This window comes from Haliotis asinina, chromosome 9, assembly GCF_037392515.1.
Source record: "Haliotis asinina isolate JCU_RB_2024 chromosome 9, JCU_Hal_asi_v2, whole genome shotgun sequence".
Taxonomy (NCBI): Eukaryota; Metazoa; Mollusca; class Gastropoda; order Lepetellida; family Haliotidae; genus Haliotis; species Haliotis asinina.
The window spans coordinates 25,317,950-25,343,059 of NC_090288.1; the positions used below are offsets into that span (position 1 = coordinate 25,317,950).

General features: G+C 40.3%; 1 protein-coding gene across 1 annotated transcript in view; it reads left to right on the forward strand.

Moving 5' to 3' along the window:
• LOC137296319 (uncharacterized) overlaps positions 1–25,110 on the forward strand; it is an 87,628-nt gene that overhangs the window by 42,517 nt on the left and 20,001 nt on the right. Inside the window, exons 4-5 of the mRNA XM_067828090.1 lie at positions 15,283–15,398; positions 19,050–19,176. Coding sequence (XP_067684191.1) covers positions 15,283–15,398; positions 19,050–19,176 — 243 coding nt within the window. The remainder of the gene's footprint in view (positions 1–15,282; positions 15,399–19,049; positions 19,177–25,110) is intronic.

The following is a 25,110-nucleotide window of genomic DNA, read 5'->3' on the forward strand; positions in this document are numbered from 1 at the left end:
TGGTGCAGATGATATGGGTTAACGTCTTGCCATATGGTAAAGCCAAGGTAAAGAACTTGCTAAGTGGAGACGGCTCAAACACTGAAATAGAAATTATAATTAACTAAGGAGGATTATGAGACTATTGATTTTGACTTAGTGTTTGAAGAAGGGATTATGATAGATTTTACCATGCTTTATCATTGGCACTGAGTAAGGACCTGCTGTGGATGAGGCAAGGTGATGTCTGCTGTGCGTTGTATGGCAGAACTTCCAGAACACATCACTCTATAGTTTCATGTTTCTTCATTCTTATGGTTGATGGAACTTTCCTGGGAATATTAGGAAGAGATTATCCAGGAAGCTGTCAGAGCAGGATTACTCAGTGGCAGTGATAGTGATTGCTGTATCACAAGGTAAAAGTGCACTTCACTAATGGAGGAATTAATATTGGTTCAGCAACAGATGAGGTGTTCACCCCCAGTGGTGATGTGGTATGTGTCATTAAGACTTGAGTAAAATATAGGAGAGTTTCTGGCTGCTGATGCTGTGACCTGATGGAGGTTCAGTGGACTTCAGCTTCATTATGTTTCCTTTGACTTTCAGCCATTAGAGATAGGTAGAGGCTCTTGATGGGTCTTTGCTACACACTCAGCCACTCATGCTTGTAAGAGGCAATTAACGCTATCGGCTGGCCAGTGTTGATGACTTTGTTGACACTTCACCGGTTCCCATTTGTACAGATTGATGCTCATGCTATTGATCACTGGATTGTCAGGTCCAGATACGTCTGTTTACAAACCAAAGCCATATAGCTTGAATACTGCTGAATGTGGCATAAAATAAAAAAAATACCTCACTCACTCACTCACTCACTCATAAATCAGACCGTTCTTTGATGTCAATGTGATCAAATCAAGGTTGAAAATATTGTACTACCTGAAATGAAAATAAGCAGATCACAATAAGAAGATTACAGAACAGCAGGAGACAATACATAGTAACTCCCCTTCAGTTAAAAACCATGCCAACATACATGGAAGTTTGTGTGTCCGGTATTCTGGGTATGGTAATTACCATTGCTGTAATATGTTCTGTTTGGGATGCCATTTATATGCAAATAGAATCTTTCCTCTCCAGTGAGTTTTAATGATTAAAAAACATTAATATCTCTTTTCTAGGATCGGGAATGTGTTAGATTACACTGACTCAACATAAAGTCGTATGAATTATAGACTATCACTTTCAGCCCTATTTTCATGATGATGAGATGTAGATTTCAGTACCAAACAATTTGACAACTACAGAACAGCAATAACTGTCGCAGAACAAGAATTTGTTAATGTGTATTTTCCTCACATAACTTTTTGTAACAGCTGTTGCTGGTTTTAAATCTCTCAATGCCACAGTACCCTGTCTGTACAAAAGTGGGAAAAAGCTATGAAAGGGTTGTTGGGGGTTATGGTCGAGAAAAGTGAAATCTGAACCAAATCTTCTCAATATAGGTGTCACAGTTTGCTTGCCCAGCACTTCTAGCACAACTTTGGTATTTGCTTTAAGGGGAACAGAGAGGACTGAAATATGAACTTTCCTGGGCTGAAACCTTGTTGGCTCTTGAAAAGGAGAAAAATACTGTAGAAGCAGATTGTACTAAAAGTCAGTGATTGGCATTAGATGTACAACATGTACATGATACATGCATCTTAATATACAGATATACAATATGCTTGAACAACTTCACCAAGCAATATTTACAGAGCTTAATAGATGACAAGTTTGATGAAAGTGAAAGTTCGATATCATATCATGTAAAGCAGAACAAATCAAATATATTTTAACACATTAATGTCTTGTTATTTTGATACGAAAGCTTTCATTGAATACACACTGATTGATATGATTAATTTGCATTATTACCTACATGAAATTTCACAAAATCAATGATCTGGAAGTTTGGGCCTGTTGAAATTTGAATTTGTGAGCTGTTTATGACAAAAACATTTCAATCTCTTAACCCTAAACCATCAGTGTCATGTGCAATATCTAAAAGTGGTGTCACTATGTGGCAGAATGTCATGTCTTGTTAAAAACTATTAAAATGCTATATTGGTAACAGATATAACTGAACAGGCTACTCATATTCTGAATATCAAATGTCATAATGGCATAAGCAGATCACCCACGTAATGGTTCCAAGGGACATTTTGGTTTCTTATATCTGACTTCTCCAAGACTCTGTGTTAAGAGGTGCTATTTCTGTGATGATCTCATGTGGGTGTCAGCATCAAGAACCCTGTGTCCATGAACAGGACATAGAGGACACACAGACCTTCAACAATCTCACTGAACCTACAGCTTTCATGATTAGAAGGATACTTAGTATTCTGTCTTTGCCTGATTGACAGGCCGGTAGACAGGTCATTATGAGCTGACTGTTAAGTAAACCTAAAGGCACCAACACAAGAAATGAAGACAAAAGCCAGTGTGGAGTTAAATGGGCGCAGTCTGGATGGCGAGGACGGGAAACTGCACCGTAGCATGTAAAGCCTGCACGGGTTAGCAAAGCATTTGCAGACCTGCACAGGTGTGCACAAGTTGGTCCGCCATGGCATGGCAGCTCAAATGCTGGAAAAACTCAACACTCCCTGCTGCGGAAGCAGCAGGTGGGAGCTTAATAGGCTCCCGCTGTAACAGCGTGTACCGAGCATCCAGGTAGATCGAGCAAGCAATGTGCCCCCCAAACAGCCCCGCACCAAGGATGGGAGAGGGCTGCAGTGGCCCGTGGTTGCCATCCACACCACTTAATGAGGGAAGGGAGGGTAGGAAGAGAGAAGGAGAGACAATGTGCGTGAACAACAATCTATGGTTAAGAAATATATGAATGAGACAGGTAGGGAATGGGAACGAGAATTTTGACGATGGGCCATTTTTATCCCCCCCGGCAAGTAATGCAGGGGGAAATATAGTCGACACCTTGTCTGTCCATCAGTCCATAATCATTTTGTTTCCGGAGCATAACTCAGAAACAATTCAATATTTTTAGACCAAACTTGATAGATATAATAATCTCCACCAATAGTTGTGTCTTTTACTACTTACAGAGTTTTGGCATTTTTTTTGTTGTTGTTTTTCCGTGGAACATTGTGGTCTTAGTCTAATGGTTGGATGGGCTTCATTACTGGAGCAGGACTCAAAAACCGTTCAATATGTTTCTGCAAAATTTGGTAGACATATCAGTTAGAACCTAAAGTGGTGCCTTTTGCTATGTACAGGTTTTTGTGATTTATCATTTTCTCGATTTCAATGGAAACGTTTCGGACTGTCTCAAAAGTGCGAGGTGTGTTTCGTTTCCAGAGCACATCTCAAAAAGTTCCTTATCTGTCAGCAAAACTTGGTAGATGTGTATGGCAGAGCCCAATGTGGTGCCTTTTGCTATGTACAGGTTTTTGTGATTTATAATGTTACAAGTGGAGAGATCACACAACAATTTTAACAATAGTTTTAATGCTGGCAACACAAGTATCACAGTGTATAGTTAAAAGTCTTACTTTGTTAAGCACATAACAGTTCCGATTGCTCCTTTTCCATCTCCTTCCTCTGAATGTGATCACATAAATCCAAATAATTGTCATAAACTATGCCGACGTGGCACTGTCAACTTGACAAAATGAAGATAGCCGACCTGGCCAACCTCTTCACTCCCGACCTGGGAACTGATCACCTTTCTTTGTGTTACCCTGCTTAACCAAGTCTAACCCAAACTGTAGTTATACAATCTTATTGTATTTTCCTTACCCCAGCTTAATTACATACAATGGAGAGTGGTCAGTGGTAAGCAGAGCTTCTTAGCTTCATGGTGAACAGGTAGTTAAAGTATTTTAGATTAAGTTCAGATTTTATAAACATATTTACAGATATATGTATAGTATAACATATAAGCTATTCTCACTACATACTCATAACAATAATTTTCTGGGTTTCCATGGAAACATTTCTGACTTAGTCTCAAAATGGAGTGATAGGCTTCGTTTCCAGAGCACAGCTCAAAAACTTCTAAACATCTTTCTGCAAAACTTGGCAGATATGTAGGGGAGACCCTAAAGTGGTGCCTTTTCCTACTTACAGATTTTTGTGATTTATCATTTTCCAGTTTCCATTGAAACGATTCTACTTTATTCTCAATATGGAGGGATGGGCTTCGTTTTCAGAGCACAACTCGAAAACTGTTCAATATCTTACAGCAAAACTTGGCAGATATCTGCCTTTTTCTATTTACAGTGTTTTGGCATATTTATTTTTCCTGCTTTCCATTGAAACAATCTGACTTAGTCTCAAAATGGAGGGATAGGCTTCGTTTCCAGAGGACAATTCAAAAACCATTTCATATCTTTGAACAGATCTTGGCAGATATATGAGACAGATCTTGGAGTAGTACAGATAAATGGCATTTATATTTTTCATGACGTCCTTGGAAACAATTCAAACTTAATCTAAGAAAACATCAAGTAACTGTCAGATGATTTGTCCTTTCAAATATGTGCGGACCAGGGGTATATGTCATCTTCTGATGGCTCTTGTAAGGATTATTAGCCATCTCCTGAATTTTATCAATAGTAAACTTCCAAATTTTAATGGACCATTTTTCATTCTAATGTGCACAATGGCCCATTGCCCCTGCCTTTCCCAATCCCTGGACAAGTTAGCAGCCGCACTCAGACATATTCAGGCTATATGTTGTAGATATCTACAAATGATGAGAGTGAGTTTAGACTCATATTGCACTCTGCAATATATAAGACTGGAGATTGAAGCATGAGGATCTATGATGTGATATTGGAGTGCTGAGCCACTTTCCCTCCCAGCTCCCTCACAACATTGGCAACGTGCCTGTTGAGTTTGTGCTGCTTAATATCAATAACCCATGGATTTTGTGCCCCTGTCCATGCTAACCTGGGCAGCATACATGATCATATGATTGTGACGTGTGGACACCTAAGATGCAAGTACAGCAAATCAAGATATAGGCTGTCAAAGTAGGGTTTTGCTGGTGTATAACAGAGATCATTAGAGCCTAAATGTATAACTACAACTTTTGGCTGGGCCTCTTGAGTTATGAGCTTGTCGATGCAAGGACAGAACTGAGCCCAACACATCCTTCCTTTGGGCAACCGCTTGCTGCTTGCCACTGATGGCAAATCTCTATCCTGCCTCGGTGTGATGTAGCAGCCGGACCAAGTAACTGGACCCAATGAACCAGGCTGCAGATCATAGAAAGGAAGGTATGCAGATGTCTGGTAAGCATCCGACCTCCAAAGGCACAGTTCCTGGATCTGTTGTGCACTGACCCAGTGAAATGCTGCTGTGGTGGCGGCCCCTAAGTGTAATGAATGTGATGAGTATAAACTGGGGTTGAGGGCTCCGGGATTGATGCCAATGCTTTTTTGAACACCGCCTGAAGTTTAAAGTTGGTTAGTCGGGAGCCATCAAAATGAGTGAAAAAATATCCTGCACCGGTAGGTCTGTGGCAGCGGAAACATTGCATACCTGCAACAGGACATAGTTGGGAGTTTGGCAGCGTATGAATCATGATGTATGTTCCCAGACAATCCTGATCTGTTTTGGAGCTCCGGAAAGTCAACTGTGACAGTTATGTCTGAAAAAAGGCAAGCTCTATTAGTTGTGTCATTTGCTGAGGCTGCTACCAACTCGCCAACTCTGAAAAAACCAAAGTAAGTCAACAAATATGCGACAAGAAACAGAGTTACATTGAACGACTGGCTGCAAACCAGAGGCAAGGCATGAAGGATCTCTGTAAGCAGGTGGTTGTTATTGGTTGTCGTGTATCCTGTCAGTGAGACAAGCCAGCTAGACATACCTGAAAGAGCTTTCTGAACCAGAAAATGGTGCGACGCATCGTAGACATTATGCAGTTTATGGAGTGCTGCCAGTGCAGATGCGTATGACCTGGCTGTGGAAGGGGACCTACCTGACACCGACAAATAAGCAGTGAACTGCAGCCATTGGTCCAGTGGTATAGGCCAAAGAGACGGTAAACCAAATGCAGCGCAGAATTGATCAAACGCTGTTTTGCCCGCCCAATAAGTGCGCCATGTATTTGGTGCCAAAGATGATGCGGTGAGTCAATTAACCTGACATCAGATGTCCCACATGCTGTCGGGCGAGGGGTTTGGTAACTTGTCCATGTGAGGTGCTGCTGACCTAAATCGTGCCCTGGCTCTCTCTGCAACTTCGAGACTGGTCCCCGGAGCTGGCTCTGTGCTGACCATCGGTGGCACCATGGGAGTGTTGTCACCAAGCTGTTCCCACTACGAGCTCAAATGAGCAGATTTCGCTCCTCCAGGCACGAGTCGATGATTTGAAGCTGATCTGCACTTAGGAGGCATTTCAGACTGACTTGAAATATCGAGCAGCAATGACAAACAGTGGAATGTACTTGAAATGCACTTTCATACAGCGATTGACAGGGTATGTGAAGCTATGCTGTTGAAAGATGTGACATAATGCCAGCAAATACGACGTGGCTCTAAGTTTAGCTGCACGAGAGGCAAGCTGCTGATGTAAGCGGAAGTGAATTCAAGCATGGAAATTAGCTGGTGGACAAAATGTAAACAATGGAAGAGTGAGAAAACCTAACAAAATGGTAACGCAGCCCATAACACCATTTACCTAAATGTTGGTAAATGTCAGTAACATGGTGGATAGAGCAAGAGATGTTCATGGCAGCACCTTGTTCTCAGTGTATCCGAGTATGCCATTTCCAAACATTGTCATAGAAGGTATGTTCCTGCAGACAACCAAACTTACACTGAACTTTTTTATATTTGAGAAGATATTTTTTACTTCTTAAAAACAATAATAGTAGGTTTAGTTTTATGCCACACTCAACAATCTTTCAGATATATGGCTGCAGTCTATATATAATCGAGTTTGAATCAGACAATCCAGTGATCAACAATATGACTGTCTATATCCTCAACTGGGATGCAATGACACAAGTCAACCAAGTCAGAGAGCTTGACCACCGGCTTGACCACCCGATCCTGTCAGTCTTCTCTAACAACAAGCATTGATTACTGAAAATCAATTCTAACCCAGATCTTCACAGGTCTTAAAACAATAATAAAGGTCAGACAGTAATGAATTACTCATTTTTTATTGGCAGGTGATATTTCCTTTCATAATTTTTCCGTCTTTCATCAGTTACTGATTTGAAAGAAAATGACATGTGCGGATTCTATTTGCTAAAAATTGGTGTAGGCTTAAAAAATTGTTAACATTCATTTGATAATGTTATTAAGTTAATGTATTAAAGAAATCAATGTTTCTATGTTTTCATGTGTTTTTGGTGTACATATTACCGATGAAAATGGACACATGAAGGTCCGGGTTAGAATAGGCCTTCAGCAACCCATGCTTGCCATAAAAGGTGACTCTGCTTGTCGTAGAAGTCATTAACGGGATCGGGTGGTTTGTCTGGTGCAGATTCGATAATTTACAGACCGCCACCATGTAGATGGAATATTGCTGAGTGAGGCGTGGAACTAAACTCACTCACTCACTCACTCACTCGCTCACTCACTGATGAAAATGTATGTTTTGTCAATGTAAACTAAAAACACAACCTGAAATTCAGATAAAGTATGCTCATAAAAGTGGTTCTACTGTTGTTATGTGCCACAGGCTCTGAGCACTTTTAGAGCTTTTTAATGTACACAAGAACCCAGTCAAGCTTGATGATATCGTTTTACAAACATTTTGTATTTGTCATGACAGATGGCTCCAATGTCTATGGAACAAATCCAAAATCATAGAACAACTTTCTCAATTCTTTCAAGAATCTGAACAAAATAACAGTTTCGAATGAACATGCTCCCTATCCCAGCAGTATATGTGATGTGACGTATACTGCAATAAAGAAGTTGTATGTGCAGAACTCCCTTGTCCATCACATCAACGTCTAAATGCCACTAAAACAAATTATTTCTGTATGTGTGTTGTGCACTGATTAACAGCAACCTGCCACTTCAGTGGACATCATGTCACCAACCAACAAAGGTCAGGATTTGTGATTTTCTCTCTCTGCTAGGAAACCCACCTCTCAGCCACCCTCAGGCCAACACTATACAATTAACCAATCCAATTCCATCACAGTCTGGAACAGCTCCCCTTACACTATTGGAAACTATCCAGTGACACGTCATGTCAGCAAGATTTTCAGAAGGAGTTTCAGTCTTCAGTTAGTTTAGTCTTCAGTGTCCACTTTGTATGACTGAAAGTGGAACCAGCCGTAGAGAATCCAGGATGGAACTGCTTGTGATCCTATAACAGTACCTATGCTTGCAGAATTTCTGCACCATCTCTGGAAGGATCAGCATCATCTACATGTCACGCAAGATGGGTATTGTAGCATCTGTCTTCACCAAACAGGGTGATTCATCTTGGAGATCACACAATACTTAACAGGCTCCATTTCTCAGAGAAAGTTATGGGACTTATCACATGTCTTGTCACGATTATTCCATCATCCTTTTGAACCTATGGAAAAAGCATCTGTGGTTCATTTTCATGGAAGACAGGTTTTCTGGTGGCATTAGCTATGAATGTATGCTTTGACAGCTTTTTAAGATCCATCTGGCATGGAAATTAGAGCATTGCAAGAGATTTTTGCCAGGGATCAAAAGTCATCAATGGGACATCTTAGACAACGAGCATCCAGGCTTCTGCTCTAGATGGTGAACTACTTCACAGTATTCTGTGCCCAGTGAGAGATGTAATATGGTACTTGAGTAGGACTAAGGCCAATTGCTATGAACATTGCTGTCTCCATGCCCTGTGTAGCAAGCCATTTCTTCCCCACCCTAAACTCGGGGACTCTCAAATTTTCCCAGGGGAGTTTTAGCTTAGGATATTATTACCCCAGGGAAAGTCTAATGATACAGCATTTGATATACATATTGTATTATCTGTCCAAATTATGTCGACATAAGATGTAAACATTCAGTCTCACTTTTGATGGATATGGACATCCAAGTGAAAACATGGATATTTAGTAAGTGGAAGTTTTGAGTAAAGTAATGATTTTGAGATTAGCCAGTTGGGAATAAGTGAGGATAATTGAATTATTAGAATATAAAAGTAGGTAAATTATAGCATAAAATAGTAGCAATGGTATAATATATGGAAAAGTAAAGATAAATTTTGTTATCTTTAATTATTTTTAATATTTTGGATTGAGGGAATTGTGTTGATTCAAACATGATTATTTTTACCAATGGTTATTTATGTTTTAGTACTCATGTCACAGAGATACATATTGATATAAAACTATTTTCTTTAATTTCCTGTGAAGCTAAAGGGTCTACTACATACATAACAATCAAGCTGATGTTTCACCTTTAATTGTTCGGTATTGAATTGAAAGAACTCATCCATTTTCCTCACTCTTATTCCTTAAATATATATATCCGGATTTAGTTTCCTTTTGAAATGAGAACAAGGATGGGAAAGAAAAAGCCTTTAACAACAGTTGTTTCAAGGATGGGAAAAATTTGGCCAAGGACAAAATGTCATCATGGAAGATTAATCAGGAGTGGTTGGGAGGAAATCTGGCCGAGGCCAAAGTTGCCCCTGTGACCCTTGTGGCCGACCCTTTCATCCCCAAAGAATCCCACAGAACCTTACTGGAGGTACCCCACCAAAAATTTAGGTTTTTCTGTGATGATAGGTGAAAGAAGTGCTGAGTACCTCAGGGAAGAAAGAAGAATCCCAAATCATTGGACATTTTTATGTCAGCAAACTTTGTGTGTAGACTCTTTCAGTATTGTCACACCCCTAGTGTGCAGAACACAACACTATGCACTGAAAAGAATGGGCTGTGAATGGGGACCTCAGAAGAATGAGAAAGCCACATTGACTTTGTGTGCCTAGTGGCTGCAAGAGTTATATTGAGATTGACTTGTATGATCGAGGGGAAAAAAACAAAGTGCCAGTGAGCAGTTGAGCTGTAATGAGCTGCTATATAAATAGATTACAATGATAATAGTAATAATCCCGTGTCTACTCTTCAGACTGTTCCATACATGCAGGAGAACTGGCAACATATCCATGCCTCAAATGTGCCATACAGCCTAGATATACATTCTGTCATAAACAGTCAAAGTGACACTGTTACCAGTCAATTATGGAAACATGACCTGTGAATTGTCCAGTCATCAGTTATCAAATTAACGTCTGAAAAGTAGATGAATAGTCGTGTTACACTGAAGTGGAGTTATATTTTTTGCAGGCACACGTATCTACATGGGGTACTTGCTCTTATCTAGCTGATTCTTTCCTGAATTTCTGCTCTAAAACATAGTGACATAATAAGTCACATGCAATGACGTCATCCAGTACTGTGTTCCTTGACGTCATCAATGACTAACACTACACCGTCAGGCTCAGGGCTGTGGATGCTGAATAATCTGAATTCTTGTAACTGTTTGATATAAAGTTGTGTAAGTGACAAGGAACTACCCAGATGTGACAGGTAGTATCCTTTGTCATTGGTTTGTGGCATGGTGCTAACTCTTGCATCTGTCTCAAGCTGTGTTCACAGATAAATATTCAGTGTTTTCACTAGTACAATGGTTTATTGATTTTGATACAGGAGACGTACAATAATATATTCCTTTGCATGATGATTTATACTCAATGAATTGATTGACCATTTTATGAATTAGTAACTCCGACACTTTCAAAGTCATTACTATTTTTCCATTTGTCACATGAATGGGAGATACATCTGATGTTTAGAAGAATTTTGTTTTGATGACTCATAATCAGACCTCAGAAAGCACTGCAGCTTCTGTGCAGTGTCGGTCATTCATTGAAGTGTACATAAATTAACAAATTTGGGTAAATTAAAGGTGAGTCAAATATTAGAATTTTGGTTTTCATTCACTGCACTATACTAGCTGTATGGCTTCAGAAAATAATTGTGGATGAGACAATCCAGTGATCAAGACCATGACCATCAATCTGCAAATACCAGTTGTAATGATGATGTCCACTGTTTTACATGTTTATAAGATGTATGAGATGCATACTTTGACATTGTTTTGATGAAACTGTCAAACAGGCCCATGATAGAATCTGATCCATCAACTGAGGTGTTGTCCACAAACAGTCAATGGAAATATCTTTCCACATTGCTATTTTAGATGTTAGCAATATCGTATCCTCCAAGGTATTCTCTGTCTTGTCTTTTATACAAATCACAATACATATTCCAGTGATTATGCGCAATCCTGCAGATTGCTGACACTGTTCATGTCTGGAGTTAACACATATTAATACACAAATATGCAGGGCTCCAGATAATATTTCAACATGAGGAATATATATGCGTTATTTTTTCAATATGAGAGTACTGGGATAAGTTAGAACGCTGAATGGAATTTTATGGCATGTAAGTCATCTCGTGTTTCATCTCATATATGGACCACAACAATGCTACTCTTGTGTAAACAGATCAATAAACAATAAAGCAATACTTTTTCAGACAAATGTGTTCGTAAATGATTCTTATACTGTACACCATTGCTTGGGTGCATATCTGCTACATTTTCTGATTTCTGTTGATTTTTTCCTATCATATTGTGCATATTTTTTATGCCAATATGGCCCTTATCTGGAGCCCTGAATATGAGTAATAAACCTGTGTTGAAAAACTGGTATCAAACATAAATGGGAGATTAATGTGAGAGTGAGAGTGTAAAATCTAAAGATTGTTTTGTGTGTGTGTCAGTGTGTGAGTAAGTGACTGACCATCTAGAGGTTATTGCCAGTCATTGTTGGTGTGAGTGTGTTAAAGTTGACCATCTAGAGATAATTCCCTGTCAATGTTGGTGTGTGTTAAGGCTGACCATCTTCATGTTATTCCCAATCAATGTTGGTGGGTGGGTGAGTGTTAAGGCTGAGTATCTGGAGGTAATTGCCTGTCAATGTCAGTGAGTGAGTAAGTGTTAAAGCTGACCGTCTAGAGGTCCTTGCCAGTCAGTGTCAGTGAGTGAGTGAGTATTAAAGCTGACCATCTGAATGATATTGCCAATGTCAATGTCAGTGTGTGAGTGAGTGTTAAAGCTGACCATCAAGAAGTTATTGACAGTCCTTGTCAGTGAGTGAGTGAGTGTTAAAGCTGACCATCTGAAGGTTATTGCCAGTCAATGTCAGTGAGTGAGTGAGTGTTAAAGCTGACCATCTAGGGGTTATTGCCAATCAATGTCGGTGTGAGTGTGAGTGTTAAAGCTGACCATCTAGAAGTTATTGCCAGTCAATATCAGTGTGAGTGAGTGTTAAAGCTGACCATCTAGAAGTTTTTACCAGTCAATGTGAGTGTGAGGGTGAGTGTTAAAGCTGACCATCTAGAGGTTATTGCCAGTCAATGTCAGTGAGTGAGTGAGTGTTGAAGCTGACCATCTGAAGGTTATTGCCAGTCAATGTCAGTGAGTGGTAAGGCTGACCATCTGAAGGTTATTGCCAGTCAATGTCAGTGAGTTTTCAGGCTGACTATCAAGGGGTTATTTCTAGGCAATGTTGTTTAGTTAGTGAGTGTTAAGACTGACTATCTAGAAGTTATTCCCTTTCAGTGTTGGTGTGTCAGTGAGTTTTCAGGCTGACTATCTAGGTGTTATTCCTTGTCAGTGTCAGTGGGTGAGTGAGTTAGTGAGTGTTAAGGCTTACTATCTAGAAGTTATTCCCTTTCAGTGTTGGTGTGTCAGTGAGTTTTCAGGCTGACTATCTAGGTGTTATTCCTTGTCAGTGTCAGTGGGTGAGTGAGTTAGTGAGTGTTAAGACTGACTATCTAGAAGTTATTCCCTTTCAGTGTTGGTGTGTCAGTGAGTTTTCAGGCTGACTATCTAGGTGTTATTCCTTGTCAGTGTCAGTGGGTGAGTGAGTTAGTGAGTGTTAAGGCTTACTATCTAGAAGTTATTCCCTTTCAGTGTTGGTGTGTCAGTGAGTTTTCAGGCTGACTATCTAGGTGTTATTCCTTGTCAGTGTCAGTGGGTGAGTGAGTTAGTGAGTGTTAAGACTGACTATCTAGAAGTTATTCCCATTCAGTGTTGGTGTGTCAGTGAGTTTTCAGGCTGACTATCTAGGTGTTATTCCTTGTCAGTGTCAGTGGGTGAGTGAGTTAGTGAGTGTTAAGGCTTACTATCTACAGTTTGTGTAGGGGTTGCTGACAACCCGTCTGTGCCATGTCACAATCAGCCTGATGAGAAGAAAACAGAAAACACACTTTCAGCCTTTAATCGACATTGCATACACTCACATGAGTGTCACAACCTTGGGATAGAGAACTCCAGTCTCTGTGTGATTCAAGATGGATGACATTATCAAATCTTCCAGTCTCATAGTCTAGCTTATTCTACATACTGTATCCATTCCCCCCTCCAGTGTCCCACATTTGATGGAGAGAATGGAACATCATAGATCTTGCATACAGCCCTCATCAGTTTCTTCCCGGTACTTAAACCCAGGTTATTACATTTCTGCTTGTCACGCAGGTCCAGCCTGTGTCCACAGCCAGTTTTCCTCTGTGCTTGTAAATCTTTCATGATGATATTTTCTTTGAATAATCCTCCAGGGTCTAAGGTAAAGGTAAAGAAGAAAATGATTTGGATTCAGTGTTACTTTAATTCCGTTTGTCATCTGAGTGTTACTGAACCACCTCAGGTCCTTCTTTGGTCTAAAGATGGGAAAACAAATATTGTAGTTATTTGTTCAAGGTGAAACAAATCAAATATTAATCTTCTATCAGTGTGATGTACATTGCAGTGACTAGTGGATGTGAATATATTGATTAACCCTTGAGAATTTTTGTATGAAAACTGTAATATGCTTTTACCAATTAAGATTACTTTGATTTTACAAATTATCTGACTAATACAAATGTACAAATATTGAGTATCAATGATACATTCATACTCATAGTGTTGTACTTTGCTGTGTAAACCTTATGGTTGTTTCAGTGTAAGATCTTTGTGCCCATGTATTTCTCAATCATCGTCTTCTTGTGTCCAACATCAGCAAACTTGAACCGTTTGTGTAGGTCACTTTGAATTTGACACAGCCTTTTTTGAGTCTACTATGTCATGTTGTAAATATTTAAACAAATTAAAATAGCATTGTGTAATGTAAACATGCTTGTGATCATTATTTCCAGATTGAGTAATGATCAAATCACATGTATTTCTTGACCTGTGTCAATATGAAAGGTAATAGTAAGTTGGAAATTGTCTGTCACTTTGCAGCTCTGCATTGCTCCTGCTGTTTATTATTACACCTCAATCAGATCACCCTGGGCGTAGAAGCTTTGGTCAATAGACATGAAGTAAGGGTCCACATCAACTCTACCACTGTGTGCTGACCTGGCACAAATATATCAGCACCACCATTTTGTCCGGGACAATGGGGTAGCCTAGTGGTTTGCTTGTCATGCCAAAGATTGAGTCTTCACATGAAAACAATGTGTGAATTCCATTCCATTCCAATACTTGTGTCGTTGCTGGAATACTGCCCAAAGTGGGTTAACTCACCAGCTCGATCTGTCCCCTCGAGAATTGGATCTTACAAGGAGATATGCCGATACATATAGCTATCTCGCCGAGATCCAAACACAATAATCATGTAGATCCTGCGTCATACAGCACCTCACAGACACTGTATAAGATACCTCATCGGACTAACTAACTTGGGCTCCCCCAGCATATATATATATGTCATTGTTATTGAGATCAGGCTGTCTGTGCCACTGCTGATAAGTGCTTTGAGGTATGTTCCATCATCATTATTTTGCTCCAAACGTCATTTGACCTGGCCAAATTGGTATGGGTACTCCAAATTCTGTCTTTGTCCAGTATGATCCTTGAGATTTTTTGTGCAGGCAAGCTTTGAATTGTCTCCAGGCCTTGACGGATGTATTAATACAGTATATATATAGAGATCTAAACTGTCAAGCCTTAAGACTTGATTTGTGCTTTAAAAAAACTCATTGACAAAATTTGTTGTTTGATATGAGTTATTAATGTAAACTTATAGAAATGATTTGTATGGTTTGAGAATTTGAATTCAGATTAAGAATAAACTGGGGCCAGTCACCCCTAAAACATATTGTGTATGTATTGTCTGTGTATAGAATTTACTGACAGAGCAAAAATCAGTGGTAACTTATGTTTTCCAAATAGCTTTAGGTGAGGTTGAGATGGGACATGGGTGTAATATTATGGAACTTGTTTGCAGATTCCTACAGAGCAGTGACAGGCTTCCTCCTTGAAGTACATCCCATCAGTCACCCTATAGAATGTTACCACTTCAATCTGTCTGCTGTCAACTGGAGCATGGTGGACAATGTACAGGTAACATAGTGGTGACATAGTGGACAGTGTGTAGGTAATGTGTGTTGTGGACAATGTACAGGTAACATAGTGGAGACATAGTGGACAGTGTGTAGGTAATGTGTGTTGTGCTGTTGGACAATGTACAGGTAACATAGTAGAAATGTAGCAGACAGTGTGTAGGTAATGTGTGTTGTGCTGGTGGACAGTGTACAGGTAACATAGTGGAGACGTAGTGGACAGTTTGTAGGTAATGTGTGTTGTGGACAATGTACAGGTAACATAGTGGAGATGTAGTGGACAGTGTGTAGGTAATGTGTGCTGTGCTGTTGGACAATGTACAGGTAACATAGTGGAGACATAGTGGACAGTGTGTAGGTAATGTGTGTTGTGGACAATGTACAGGTAACATAGTGGAGACATAGTGGACAGTGTGTAGGTAATGTGTGTTGTGCTGTTGGACAATGTACAGGTAACATAGTGGAGACATAGTGGACAGTGTGTAGGTAATGTGTGTTGTGGACAATGTACAGGTAACATAGTGGAGATGTAGTGGACAGTGTGTAGGTAATGTGTTTTGTGCTGGTGGACAATGTACAGGTAACATAGTGGAGATGTAGCAGACAGTGTGTAGGTAATGTGTGTTGTGGACAATGTACAGGTAACATAGTGGAGATGTAGTGGACAGTGTGTAGGTAGTGTGTGTTGTGGACAATGTACAGGTAACATAGTGGAGATGTAGTGGACAGTGTGTAGGTAATGTGTGTTGTGGACAATGTACAGGTAACATAGTGGAGATGTAGTGGACAGTGTGTAGGTAATGTGTGTTGTGGACAATGTACAGGTAACATAGTGGAGATGTAGTGGACAGTGTGTAGGTAATGTGTGTTTTGCTATTGGACAGTGTACAGGTAACATAGTGGAGATGTAGTGGACAGTGTGTAGGTAATGTTTGTTGTGCTGGTGGACAATGTACAGGTAACATAGTGGAGATGTAGTGGACAGTGTGTAGGTAATGTGTGTTGTGCTGGTGGACAGTGTACAGGTAACATAGTGGAGACGTAGTGGACAGTGTATAGGTAATGTGTGTTGTGCTGTTGGACAATGTACAGGTAACATAGTGGAGATGTAGTGGACAGTGTGTAGGTAATGTGTGTTGTGGACAATGTACAGGTAACATAGTGGAGATGTAGTGGACAGTGTGTAGGTAATGTGTGTTGTGCTATTGGACAGTGTACAGGTAACATAGTGGAGATGTAGTGGACAGTGTGTAGGTAATGTGTGTTGTGCTGGTGGACAATGTACAGGTAACATAGTGGAGATGTAGTGGACAGTGTGTAGGTAATGTGTGTTGTGCTGGTGGACAATGTACAGGTAACATAGTGGAGATGTAGTGGACAGTGTGTAGGTAATGTGTGTTGTGCTGTTGGACAATGTACAGGTAACATAGTGGAGAAGTAGTGGACAGTGTGTAGGTAATGTGTGTTGTGCTGGTGGACAATGTACAGGTAACATAGTGGAGATGTAGTGGACAGTGTGTAGGTAATGTGTGTTGTGGACAATGTACAGGTAACATAGTGGAGATGTAGTGGACAGTGTGTAGGTAATGTGTGTTGTGGACAATGTACAGGTAACATAGTGGAGACATAGTGGACAGTGTGTAGGTAATGTGTGTTGTGGACAGTGTACAGGTAACATAGTGGAGATGTAGTGGACAGTGTGTAGGTAATGTGTGTTGTGCTGTTGGACAATGTACAGGTAACATAGTGGAGATGTAGTGGACAGTGTGTAGGTAATGTGTGTTGTGGACAATGTACAGGTAACATAGTGGAGATGTAGTGGACAGTGTGTAGGTAATGTGTGTTGTGGACAATATATAGGTAACATAGTGGAGATGTAGTGGACAGTGTGTAGGTAATGTGTGTTGTGGACAGTGTACAGGTAACATAGTGGAGATGTAGTGGACAGTGTGTAGGTAGTGTGTGTTTTGCTGTTGGACAATGTACAGGTAACATAGTGGAGATGTAGTGGACAGTGTGTAGGTAATGTGTGTTGTGCTGTTGGACAATGTACAGGTAACATAGTGGAGATGTAGTGGACAGTGTGTAAGTAATGTGTGTTGTGCTGTTGGACAATGTACAGGTAACATAGTGGAGATGTAGTGGACAGTGTGTAGGTAATGTGTGTTGTGCTGGTGGACAATGTACAGGTAACATAGTGGAGATGTAGTGGACAGTGTGTAGGTAATGTGTGTTGTGCTGGTGGAAAATGTACAGGTAACATAGTGGAGATGTAGTGGACAGTGTGTAAGTAATGTGTGTTGTGCTGGTGGACAATGTACAGGTAACATAGTGGAGACGTAGTGGACAGTGTGTAGGTAATGTGTGTTGTGCTGGTGGAGAATGTACAGGTAAAATAGTGGAGACGTAGTGGACAGTGTGTAGGTAATGTGTGTTGTGCTGTTGGACAGTTTACAGGTAACATAGTGGAGATGTAGCAGACTGTGTGTAGGTAATGTGTGTTGTGTTGTGGACAATGTACAGGTAACATAGTGGAGACATAGTGGACAGTGTGTAGGTAATGTGTGTTGTGCTGGTGGAGAATGTACAGGTAAAATAGTGGAGACGTAGTGGACAGTGTGTAGGTAATGTGTGTTGTGCTGTTGGACAGTTTACAGGTAACATAGTGGAGATGTAGCAGACAGTGTGTAGGTAATGTGTGTTGTGCTGGTGGACAATGTACAGGTAAAATAGTGGAGATATAGTGGACAGTGTGTAGGTAATGTGTTTTGTGCTGTTGGACAATGTACAGGTAAAATAGTGGAGACATAGTGGACAGTGTGTAGGTAATGTGTGTTGTGTTGTGGACAATGTACAGGTAACATAGTGGAGATGTAGTGGACAGTGTGTAGGTAATGTGTGTTGTGCTGTTGGACAGTGTATAGATAATATAGTGGAGATGTAGCAGACGCAGACGCTTTTCTCGGTTCATGTCGTCACCGAGGCGTAGCAGGGTGATATGACTTTTGTACTAGCGCTCGCGGATCATGATGGATGTACATTGTATTTTATCGGAGTCACGTGGACCAATCAAAACTCGACATTCTTGCATGAGGCTAGATAAAAGATGTGATATGTACTGTCGACTTAACTTTATGTGTGTGTTTGAGAATTAAATTATGAAGGTATGTATAATGTTTTTGTTGTTTTTTCTAAATGTTTTAGCCGCAGAATGTTTTGCAGAATATTGAAAAGTGGGGTGCAGACTTTGCTTAAATTTGCCGCAGAATTCTTTAAAATTTGCTGCGGAATTCAGGAGGGACTGATAGTGGAGATATAGTGGACAGTGTGTAGGTAATGTGTTTTGTGCTGTTGGACAATGTACAGGTAAAATAGTGGAGACATAGTGGACAGTGTGTAGGTAATGTGTGTTGTGTTGTGGACAATGTACAGGTAACATAGTGGAGATGTAGTGGACAGTGTGTAGGTAATGTGTGTTGTGCTGTTGGACAATGTACAGGTAACATAGTGGAGACATAATGGACAGTGTATTGCACAACACACACGCACACACACACCCCACCCCCGTATATTCTTCAACTATTGCATTTTGTGGCAATAGTGTCAATGCCATGGTAAGTTTTATCTTTATCTCAAGTCTGGTCTGTTACAGCATGTGCAGTTCAACCACTGTCTTCGCTACAGTGCAGCGATGTCCAACACCCTGTTCATCTCACTCTACAGTCTGCCCAGGGCAACTCATGGGGTGGAAAGAGAGAGGATCACCATCCAGTACTCAAGTGAGAACAAATACACTCCTAATCCTCTTTCCACAGGTCAGATGAAGTACCTGTATGTGATGAAGATCAGAGGATGGTCACAGGTCTCTTGTGCCTGTGTGTGGCCAACACAATGGTGGAAGTAGCTGAGACAGTGATGTGTGACAGTTATAACTATCTGTCATAAATTAAGTAGTCTTCTGGAATGAAAAACATGTTTTTTGCCTGAAAAACTTATTTTGGTAAAGAAGTTCATATTATTCATATTAGCCATTCATCATCCAAGAACAGATGAAGAGGACATGTCCCTTTCAGTGTTGATTGAAACACTCTTAAAATAGTACAAACATGTGGTTTATGGATCTAAGGGAGACAATCCTGTTGTTCTTATCTGCCTTGGTAGCTGTTGGAATGTTGCACTTCCGTAACAGTTCATGACCGAGAACACTGAGGTCATGGTAGGAATACTATGACTAACGGTTGAAATCCCAGTGTTCTGACTACTCTCACCAAGACCTTGCTTCATGACCCTTTAACTCATCACCTGTCCCTCTGAGTGACACTGTAAGAAAACAACTTAGTATAATAAGAGACATGATGTAAAGTGGTTGCAGGTTTGATTCGCAACATGAAATTTTCTTCCCAAATTGTCTTATCTTTTAACAACACCAAAGTCAACATTAAACATCAGTTAATGATATGATTCCCAAATAAACTGCAATGCAGGTCTTATTTCATATTCAAATTAAATCTGACATTTTGCTTTGAAGAATTAGACTTGAAGGGACTGAGAGAGTTAGACCTGCCTATGTATATTCATATATGAGAAAACCTTGCAGCAAAAAAGTGGGATGAGATGTTTCAAGACATTAAACAGGTTCCTTGAAGTTTATTTCAATGAAAAGAATACATGTGGAATATACTTTGATATGGACTGAGAGTCAATGTTGTAGTCTGTTATTTAGCCTGTGACCTTGTTGTATCGCGCTACTTGACATATCCGTGATTGAAAAGAAATTCTGAACTTATCAGGCCTTTTTTATCAACACATGTGGGGAAATATTATAATTCTAACTTCAAAAGTTTTCCAGCAAAAGCCATTAGACGAACAGAGCCAATTAGCATTTACCAAAGGCGGGAACTCCCTCGTATCATGATAACACTAAAATTCATTCCCCAGGAGATAAATATAGCTCATGACATCACTTCCGCTATATTTTTGGCAACAAGGATATGCAGACGTCTTTCAGATGGAGTGGGAATGGTCAAATATGAAATGTAAATATTATAGCAGGTAAAATCTGGAGGGGGATCAGACAGATTCCAGAGTATAATGTTAATAATTCTGTTGGATAAAACTTGATTCAATACATCCTGTCAATATAAAAAAAAGTAAACAAGCCACTGATGTTAGGATGTCGACTGACATGAATAATCACCTCTAAAAGGCGTGTCTAGAGCCTAAAACTGGAAATACTGATTTGCCGCAAAACCATGAATGCAGCGATATAAGGTCCAAGTATACTGTGACCAAATGTTGAGGCAGATCTTGCCACTCACTACACAACCACGAATGACACCTGGTGTATTTAGTCATTTGGTGAGGCATTCACAGAATCTAACTCTCTCAGCTGTCACACACTATCTCTCAGCTCAATCTGCTGATACATCACCAAACTAATATCACCCAACCACTTTCTCAGTGCTGAATTGTACCTCCACTGACTGATCTGCTGCAGACTAAATGAAAAGGTGGTGTGGTGCCTTTGTTTAGTTATGTGTTGTACCATTTTCCGCCGTGAAAAATTGTATGATAGGAGAGAAAATGTTATATACAGAATTTTAATGGGTCAGCTCTAAGTAATAATGTGTATGTGTGCCTGATGGTGCAGAATGTGTGTGTTACAGGTCCTTCAGACACAGACAAATGCCTCATGAGGCAAAAGTCTCTGGATTACATTTGGGGCTTTATTCATAAAACCATACAGTCTAGACTCTGCATTGACACAAGAAGACATCCAACAGTGGATGATGATCTTATCTTAAATGTGGCCAAGTTGGACAAGTGGTACAACCAACTGATACACTACCTAAAATCTAACCTCCTTACTACACCACCCATCCTCACATATCATTACCCCACCCTTCCTCATATAACCCCACCCACAGTACACCACCCATCTTCATATAACCCCACCCACAGTACACCACCCATTCTCACATAACCCCACCCACAGTACACCACCCATCCTCACATAACTACTCCTTCAGTACACCATCCATCCTCACATAACTCTTCCCTCGTACACCATCCATCCTTGCATAACTCCTCCCTCAGTACACCATCCATCCTCACATAATTCTTCCCTCAGTACACCATCCATCCTCACATAACTCCTCCCTCAGAACACCATCCATCCTCATATAACTCCTCCTTCAGTACACCATCCATCCTCACATAACTCTTCCCTTGTACACCATCCATCCTCATATAGCTCTTCCCTCAGTACACCATCCATCCTCATATAACTCTTCCCTCAGTACACCATCCATCCTCATAAAACTCCTCCGTTCGTACACCACCCATCCTCACATAACTCCTCCCTCAGTACACCATCCATCCTCACATAATTCTTCCCTCAGTACACCACCCATCCTCACATAACTCCTCCCTCAGTACACCATCCATCCTCATATAACTCCTCCTTCAGTACACCATCCATCCTCACATAACTCTTCCCTTGTACACCATCCATCCTCATATAGCTCTTCCCTCAGTACACCATCCATCCTCATATAACTCTTCCCTCAGTACACCATCCATCCTCATAAAACTCCTCCGTTCGTACACCACCCATCCTCACATAACTCCTCCTTCAGTACACCATCCATCCTCACATAACTCTTCCCTCGTACACCATCCATCCTCATATAGCTCTTACCTCAGTACACCATCCATCCTCATATAACTCTTCCCTCAGTACACCATCCATCCTCATAAAACTCCTCCCTCGGTACACCATCCATCCTCACATAACTCCTCCGTTCATACACCACCCATCCTCATAAGGCTCTTCCCTCAGTACACCGTCCATCCTCACATAACTCTTCCCTCAGTACACCATCCATCCTCACATAACTCTTCCCTCGTACACCATCCATCCTCATATAACTCCTCCCTCAGTACACCATCCATCCTCATAAAACTCCTCCGTTTGTACACCACCCATCCTCATATAACTCTTCCCTCAGTACACCATCCATCCTCACATAATTCTTCCCTTGTACACCATCCATCCTCATAAGGCTCTTCCCTCAGTACACCATCCCTCCTCACATAACTCCTTCCTCAGTACACCATCCATCCTCACATAACTCCTGCAGTACGCATCTTTAAATGACAGTTCACCAACTGAATTCCTCACAGAATACATATAACAGGCCTCAGTATACCCCAACACTTAATACGTTCTCCTTGAACACCTTGCTTTGATATGTTGTATTCTGAGATATCAGGAATGTTCACACTCAATGACAGATGTACTTTGACATTCCTCATACCCCGAAGTGTGCAGCCAGTGGTATTGTTGTGGAAGACAGTGTACCTTGCCATCATGTTGCGCTACAGTTTTGTAACTTGAGAATACACTGACTCCAGCTAATTGTCACAGGCTGCCATGCTCTAATGGTTGACTGGCAACAGCTTTCTCACTCAGATGAAGAGGAAACAAGGCTATGGAAAAACACATTATTCGTCCCTTGACAACCATAAACCATGGAGATGAGGTTATAGCTCTGTACGTATGTAACATAGTGATGATTTTGTGAGTGGGTATTAAAGATCAAGGACAGGTTAACTGGTTAACTGTGAGGACTGAACTGAGAGGCTTTCTAGAAGTTGCAAGTAATAGGAATGACAAGTGTGTGATGGGAGGACTCCCTGACATTTGGCTTAGTAGGCCGCCTTCGTCATGTCATTGTTATTATGAAACAAAAGAAAAGTGTATTTATCCAAGATCAGTTGTACGTGTTTCATATTGATGTGTATTGTCCATGATATCAGGGAGCATTCTCATCACCTGTGTCACTGCCCATCCCACAAGTAATGACCCTTGAATGGGGCATGTATAAATGTTGTTGGACATACTGTCTTCACATGATGTTGGTGTACCAAAGTGGTGCCATTTTGTGTCTACACTCAGAAATTTGCCTTTAAACCCAGCTTTGAAGTACACACCATGAATAAGAACGATCTTATGCTGAAACTATTTGTGCATTTGTGCATGCTGTTATTCTATTTCAAAATTTACCTCCTGTGTTACATGTGTTTGAAAACATATTTTTTACTGCCGAATATTCTATTTACTTTCCTTGTCATGTTCAGATTCATATATTAGGTGTAATCTGTATAATTGTCACGAAGAAGGGGATATAGTATTAGGATCTGTTCATCTGTACATACATATGAATTGAAATATCTTAAAGGTCACATGCAATGCAAAACACATCTTTGCAGATTCTGATTCCTTTTGGTATGGACTTACAGTAATAAATTAACAAAAATTCAAATTTAACTTATGAAGTTGAAGAAAACACGATTAAAAACAACCCTGCAAAATCAAAGTTCAAAGGATTCGCAGTGATTAGGTTTGCGCAGCTTGAACCAGGGAAGGCAACTTGTAAAAACCCAGCAAGTGATGCATGCAAGGATTAACCCTGCAGTTAAGGTTGGAGTACAAGAGATGTTTCTTGTGATTACAGGCATCTTAGGTCTGCAGTAATGAAAATACACTGGTCCCATACCTCCAAATTTTCAAGAATGTGTAGCATCAAAAAATATAATTCCATAGTTAAAAATTGTTCATCTTGAAAACTGAAATGTTTTAGTTCATGTCTATGGAGACAGCAAAAGCAGCCTCGTCACAGACTGTACTCATTGTCTGTCTTTTTGTCTGACACCTGTGGGGCTGCCTGTCTTCTGATGACAATGTGCAATACACAACTTCAATCATTAACCACATTCAGTTTGAACTAGTCAGTTTCAAGTTCTGCTTTGTACTTAGATGAACAACAGTCCACGCAGTAGTTCACCATCTCAGGATTTGTTGATTGGATTGAACGCAAATGTAGAAAGCATGTATTTACAAAAGCCTAATCTCTATATCTATGTGCATTCTTTATGAATAAGAACTTTTTCTGTAATATATGATGCAACATTTTTATATGGATACTTATACCGTTATCACTCTTGTTTGACAATGGTGTATGAATCCGTAGTGTAACGTCGCATAAAAAACATTAAACCTCTAACTTTCTAAGTACTAATGACACAGATCATCTTACACACAATGAGCCCTCAGGGAATTGGCAAATGAACCAGCCAGTGAAATGTCTTCACTACCCTTGAGTGCACACCCACCCGCTTGACCGGGTTCTCGAGTGCTTTGTTTCGATGGAAGTAAGCCCAAGGACAAAATATTGTGCTTTTGATTCACTATTGTACACTTATAATGTTGCTCATTTGTCTTTTTACAATCAGGAATGTATATTATATGCCAGGAATGTGTGATAATTGTGTTTTAGTTATGTTTGACTTTTTTGGTTGCATATGACCTTTAAGAATCATTGATTAGATTATTTCCATTCTTCCATATGCAAGAGTCATGAAGGTCGAGAGTTGAATAGGCCTTTACCAACCTATGAAAGGCTATATGCTTGTCGTAAGAGGCGACTAACAGGATTGGAGGGTCAGGCTTGCTGACTTAATTGTCACATGTCATAGGTTCTGATTTGTGCAAATCAATGCTCATGATGTTGATCACTTGTTTGGTCCAGACTCCATTATTTACAGACCACCGCCATATAGCTGAAATACTGCTGAGTGCTAAACTAAGTAAACTCACTCGCTCGCTCACTCACTCACTCACTCACTCACTCACTCACTCGCTCACTCAC